The sequence below is a fragment of the Manduca sexta genome, chromosome 4, assembly GCF_014839805.1.
Source record: "Manduca sexta isolate Smith_Timp_Sample1 chromosome 4, JHU_Msex_v1.0, whole genome shotgun sequence".
Lineage (NCBI taxonomy): Eukaryota > Metazoa > Arthropoda > Insecta > Lepidoptera > Sphingidae > Manduca > Manduca sexta.
In genome coordinates, this window is record NC_051118.1 from 394,677 (window position 1) to 401,023 (window position 6,347).

The 6,347-nt window shown below is 37.9% G+C and overlaps 1 protein-coding gene across 4 annotated transcripts; it reads left to right on the forward strand.

The window, feature by feature from the left end:
- The first annotated feature begins 1,874 nt into the window (after positions 1-1,874).
- LOC115445890 (zinc finger CCHC domain-containing protein 24) lies at positions 1,875-5,863 on the forward strand. Of its 4 annotated transcripts, none has more exons than XM_037441224.1 (4): positions 1,875-2,001; positions 2,655-2,810; positions 4,624-4,760; positions 4,797-5,863. In XM_037441224.1, the coding sequence occupies exons 1-3, from the start codon at positions 1,921-1,923 to the stop codon at positions 4,741-4,743; spliced, it is 357 nt and encodes a 118-aa protein (XP_037297121.1). In that variant the 5' UTR covers positions 1,875-1,920; the 3' UTR covers positions 4,744-4,760; positions 4,797-5,863. The 4 variants fall into 4 exon arrangements, with proteins under 4 accessions (XP_037297121.1, XP_030028238.2, XP_037297113.1 ...); XM_030172378.2 differs by having other exon boundaries at positions 4,624-4,751; positions 4,784-5,863; XM_037441216.1 differs by having other exon boundaries at positions 4,624-4,751; positions 4,788-5,863.
- The last annotated feature ends 484 nt before the right edge of the window (positions 5,864-6,347 follow it).

Consider the following 6,347-nt stretch of genomic DNA (forward strand, 5'->3'; position numbering starts at 1 on the left):
TAAACAGTAGTAAGAACGATAAGATAATCTAGGTAACCATGTTATAGGCAAAACCTCCTTTTTATAAGCAGTATAAGCATCAGTCCCTTTTAGGTACATATTGTTTGTTTCATGACATGAGTAAATCGTGTAGTTATTTTAATACAGTTCGTCAGTCATTCGATAAGAATTAATGTTTCGGTAATTCCCCGCGTAGTGATGTGCGATACATGTATTTAAACCAATAGAACTATCGATAAATATATCGATAAGATAACCGCATGCAATAACAATAGATTTAATCAAATGTTTAGTTCCCCGTTTAGTTGGTCCATAGACGCGTAGTGATGTTCCATCGATGAAATTTATTCCGATGAAAATATTATTAGCATTTATTATAAAAACGATTTATTGGTATCACGACATAGTGAACGACGTTATACTGGCAAAGCGTGGGTTCGAATCCCTGGTCGAGGTTACATGGTTTAATACAATTTGCACTGGATCATCCGAAGGGTGTTAATTACATATTGACATCAGATATAGTAAGAACTAATTTATGGTCTTGCAACCTGGATAAAATTATGATGTGTCAACCTCACGCTGGATGAAGGTTTTTTTTTGGGTATCCCTCTAATGGAATACTGGAATCCCTCGCTTAGCGACTGCAGGGTTCTGGAGGAAGATTAGGAGACGAAGATTTGGAAGAAGTTGTGGAAGGAGAAGGAATCAACATAGGATGGGCGGACGGGGGAAGAAAGGGAGATGTTAGCGAGCCCTTATAGACCACAATGTGAATTTGGCAAGCAAGAGGCACACACTTAACTGCCTGCCTATGGCCGTCAAATGGCCCCCGTGCATCGGCGTGCATTTGGTGTGAAGACAGAGCACACAAGAATTGCCTCGGGGTGAAGGGTGGATGTAGTAAGATTAAACACAAACGGATTATACAACGGATGTTCGACATGAACAAATAAAATTTTATGTTTCGGTAATTCCCCGCGCAGTCACTGAATACGGATGTTCTTTGCGCGTAATTATGATTGGCACAATTATTGATAACTATAACTATCAGTTATTAGTTTTTACTTATGTTTAGTTCTGTAATTCATTCATTCATTAACCCAGTAGTGCTCTATAAGTAGCCTTTACTAGATATAAATATAAAGTTTAATATTTTTTGTTTACACAGAAACCCTAAAAATGTTATTGAAAAATATTTAAACAAATATCACGCAATTATCCCCGAAGGGGTATGCAGAGACGCAACCAGGGCACCCACTTTTCGCCAACTGTTCCATCCCATGATGTGATAGGGGGTGAGCCTATGGCCATATCGGGCACAATTAGGCTTCGGGCTGATAGTGAGCAGGAAAATTCCCATAAATATACCCTACCAGGGAAAGAATCCGAGATTTCAGCACGGCGGTCTTACAGCAACAACTATGCAATTGATGCAATAGTGAATACAATTATAGTTATACTAGCTTATGCTCGTGGCACTGTTCGCATTCAAAGCCTTTCTCACTTACATGTTCTTAAAGCACTATACGAATCTTTAGCGCCATCTATATGACGACAAAGAGAACCAAATAAAACCGTGATAAAAAGCAGCCTATGTGTTCATCCGAGACTATGATCAATGTATGTGCAAAATTTCATCCAAAACTGTTTAGCGGTTGGTGGAATCCCTTCTAACAAACAACAAAACTTTTTCACAAAATATTGATACAAGTAAGAAGTTGGTTAAGATAAAATTATGAGAAGTAACGCCTTTGGATACTATTTGAATTTGATAAAAATACTTTCAGGTAGTTACCTCGCCTGCCTTGAGGGGCAATTAAACAAATATCGCGTTAACACGTTCAAACATCGTAATAACGGCGTTAAAATTGCTATATTTATGGCACATCACTAGTCGATGAGACTTCTTACTGCTCAATGAAACCATTTCATTACTCCGCCGTTCTGGGACGAGAGAGAACGATTCTTGTGCTTATTTTGTGTTGGATAAATATGTCGGTAAGTATTAATTTACATAACATTTTTGTAAAAGTTCGTTTTGTAGAGTACATATTTTGTAATAATTAGTATATTTTAAAATTAAACCGCCTTCAAAACCCACTAAAAATAAAAAAAGTATATTCCCAATTTTAATTAGTAAAAGTTTTTAATTATATCTATAATTGGTATCCAATGTGTAGGTAAGGAGTTCCCTATAAGAATTTTGAGGGTGCGTGAAGTCTACCAATCTGCACTAGGCCAGCGTGGTGGACTAAGAGCTAACCCCTCTCAGTAGTAGAGGAGGCCCGTGCCCAACAGTGGGGCAGTATATAATACAGGGCTGATATTATGATTATTATGTAGGTACCTAATGTAATTTATTGGTTTTTGAAGACGGTTTAATTTTTTGTTACTAAATGATATTTTTTTGTTTTAATAAAAGACAAGACTTTCGATTGCGTAGTTCTATAGCATTGTACGACTATCGCGCTGAGATGTTACATCTCTGCTTACCCCTGAAAAGTGGAAAGGGCACTTCGCTAGCCATCAAGTTCAGGGGTATCACTTTGCCCGTATAAAAAATATCTGGAGGTGACAGTGAAGCCGGACCAACTGCCCCTCCTTTCCCCCATTCCTTTCGTATGGTTTAATGTGTTTTTGTATATTTCCAGTCGCAAAAAGGAAGTACGCCGTACAAAGGCTCAAGGCGGTGCTTCGGTGAGTACCGATGCACGCAATGCAACCGCATGTGGATGAGCGGCAATTCGTGGGCGAATTACGGGCAAGAGTGCACCAACTGCAAGATAATGGTCATGGCGCATAAACAGGTATGTCTTTTTTTTGGCAGTCTTTACTGCACATGAAGATGCTGACCAGTCAAAGATATAAGCATCCTTGGCACAGTCATGTTGGCCTGCATTCTTCAACTCTTCTTTCCAACTCCTCCGTATCTTTCTATTTGATTTCGTTGCGGGATAATGACATATTAGTTTTCCCTGAGACTCGCCAAGCTTCACTGCTCGGTGTCATGCGTGCCACTGCTGACAGGAGTTGTAGTGGTGGGTGTGAGGGCGGGAAAGTCTCATAATTCTTCACGCTCCGCTTGAAGAACCCCAAGTTATAGGAAGTGGGGAACACGTATGCTGGCAAACCAATGTAGTATTTTTATATACTGGCCCGGGATAGTGAACTGCTCTAGATTGGCAACACCTTGGCTGTGCGTCTGGCATTGCTTTATGTTCATGCTGGGCGGGTGCTGCGTACCATCAGGCGAGCCGCTTGCTCGTTTACCTTTTTTTTGTCGCGAGCAAAATACTCATTATCGCTACAATCACTTGGTGCGTAAGTGTATGGTTAAGGTCAGGGGCTCTTTTCCCTCTATAGGGGTGAATCTGTCGTTTTTTTTTATTTCTTTGAATGACGAGACGAGCTTGCCATTCGCGTGATGATAAGCGATACGACCGTCCATAAACAGTAGAAACACCATCCAACAACTTGAATAGCAAAGTGTTGTTTGGTATTCCTCTGCGCTCGCCATCCTGAGACATGAGATGTTAAGTCTTATTATGTCCAGTAGTTGCACTGGCTTACGTCGTTTTGCAATAACGGGTGTTCTACTCAAAGGACAGCTTTGATAGCCGTATAGGTAAGTGTCAAAAAATCCCTTATTTACCTATATAGCTATCTAAGTTGTACTTCGATTAGAACGTCCGTATTTGCAAAAAGAAGAATATGCCCTCGTAGACGGAATAGGGCCCTCTGATCCTATGTTGGTTTCATCGGTCTTACGGCACAAAGTTGACATTCGGAAGTATTGCATCATCGGAGCGAGCATTGGACCGAGTCCCTATCCCTATATATGTCCTACACCAGCATACCAACGAAAACCCGCGATGGCCTTCATCAGCGCATACGGGACGGCTCCAGGATATACATGGCGGGCTTCATACGTTGTGTGCTGTCGCTATCCGGGCGGAAAAAAATATCTTAACACCAGCTGCTGACATTAATAGACATAATATATCTTATTGTGAATTCGTATCCGTGGAACACCCATTACAAACACTGTGCACAACATGAGTTGTAACCTTTCCATATTTTTATATAAGTACCAGCTTTTGCTCGCGGCTTCGTCCACGTGAAGGAGTTTTCCGGTATAAAAGTCCTGCTATATATTTAAGTAGCCTTCCAATGTTCAACTATCTCCATACGAAACTTAATTCTAACTCCAACAGTTTAGGCAGCGTACGCCAAGATAGCATTTTTTTCTGACATTAGATATGTATCGTTATATTATGACCAAATTAGACAAAATGATTATAAATTGTAGCCTATGTGTTATTTTGATATATAACCAATATTACTGTAAAGTTTTTTCGTGAATGAGGAACAAACATACATACAGCCATGCTCACAAACTTTCGCATTTATAATATTAGTAGGATTAGGATTTCTTTATTATTTCCTTTTTGTTTCTTTCCATACAATGCCAGGAGAAGATCGGTTCTAGCGATGTAACCGCTCATTGTACACCATAGATTTAAGAAAACATATTAATCTTGTTTGTGTGTTCCTTTTTAACAATGGTAATAATAAAGAGTATTTATAGTATACTGTAACAGGCATTTATTTATTTTTCAGAGGCCCCTGAATAAGCCTGATGGCCTAGACAAGAGTGACTTGGAGAAACCCCATCCTCAACACCTTTGCGGGAAATGCAAAGCTTTGGGGAGATACTGCGGCAAAACGTCATATTACTAAGCTTTCATGAAAGAAAGAAAGAAAGAAAGAAAGAAAGAAAGAAAGAAAGAAAGAAAGAAAGAAAGAAAAGAAATTTATTTTGCAACAAACACAAGTTACATAAACATAAGATAAACAAGCGAAACAGACAAAAAAAAACTTAGAACTATGTTTGTCACAAAAAAGGCACCATGATAGGTCTTTGCATGGGTTTCGGCTGTGTAGCCGTCGCTCTAATGTTCACTTTTACCGCCAAGCAACATTGTACAGTCAGACACATAATTAGCTGAATATAAAACGTTTCCACATTAACTTCAATCAAATTATTTTTCTTTATTTAAAATAACGTAAACCATCTATTTTATTAAAAAACGATTGTTGATAACATTAAAAAAAATCAGAGGTTTTTCATTTTGAATTTGTTCAGCTAATTTTGCGGCTGACTGTACATGTCATGCTGTGTTTCTGTTTGAAGGATGTTGTACCAGTTATAAAGACTATGAAATTTAATCATTTCTCATGTTAAAGCGAATGTTAGACATTAAAATTAAACTATTTTTCGGATTTTATCGCGGTTTAAATATTTTTGTTTTCTAGTTATTGGTAGACCACCAACTAAAATTTAAAAAGTTGTATAATTGTAAAATGTAGGTAGATATTGTAACTTTGACTTTGCGGATGACCAACACCTCAGTCTACCCGGGACCACGAAGGCTGTTACTTCCAAAACGTCGCGAGACAACTAAAATATTAAAACCGCGACAAAATTCGAAAAATATTAAATTTTAATGACTACGAAATTTATCATCTAACCTTTCGAGGTGACTGTTATGCATTAGGAGTTGACTTCATTATATTCATAAGGGTAGCAATAAAAACTGTAAATAATAATGTATCGACTATATGAAATACTTATACATAACTATCTGTATCTGAATTGGCTATATGACAATTTAAATATAATCGCATTGGGTGTAACTCCTGTAAGATTATATTTAATAAATAAATTATTATTATAAATCTTTAGACCCTAGTTTGGAGTATTTAAGTCGAGAAGCTAGTATATTGTAATTAAACATGTTTGTATTAATATAATTCGGTGTTCATAAAGGTTTAGTTATTAAATTATCCGTGGTGCTGATAGGATATATTTTACATCCGCCCAGATAGCAACCGTAAAGGTGTTAAAAACCATAGTGACCCACGAGTGTCGCGTTCCGGGATCAGCCTGTGTATATCCGGTTCCAACCGGCCGGTATCATTATGTCGACTGCTGTGTATATCTGGTTCCAACAGGCATAATTGTGTCAACTGTCGAGCTCACCTAATTCTTTGGTAAAAATATTAATCTGTAACTACGTTAATAATTCTAAATTTGAAATTTTACTAATATAAGATTGTTATATTATAGAATACTAGCCTTTGCCCGCGGCTCCGCCCGCGTTATAAAGTTTTTCAGGCTAAAGTTTTCCGTTATAAAAGTAGTAGTTTCCCGGGAGCCTCTCAAACTGTCTCCATACCAAATTTCATCTTAATACGTTGGGTAGTTTTTGAGTTTAACACGTTCAGGCAGACAGATGCAGCGGGGGACTTTTGTTTTATAATATATTTTTTAGAACTTTTTA

Bases quoted from the DNA above. Each gene is read 5' to 3' on its own strand.
- LOC115445890 (XM_037441224.1), top strand. From the start codon at position 1,921: ATGAAACCATTTCATTACTCCGCCGTTCTGGGACGAGAGAGAACGATT. The intron at 2,002-2,654 runs GTAAGTATTAAT...GTATATTTCCAG, and splicing joins TGTGTTGGATAAATATGTCG to TCGCAAAAAGGAAGTACGCC. The intron at 2,811-4,623 runs GTATGTCTTTTT...TTTATTTTTCAG, and splicing joins TGGTCATGGCGCATAAACAG to AGGCCCCTGAATAAGCCTGA.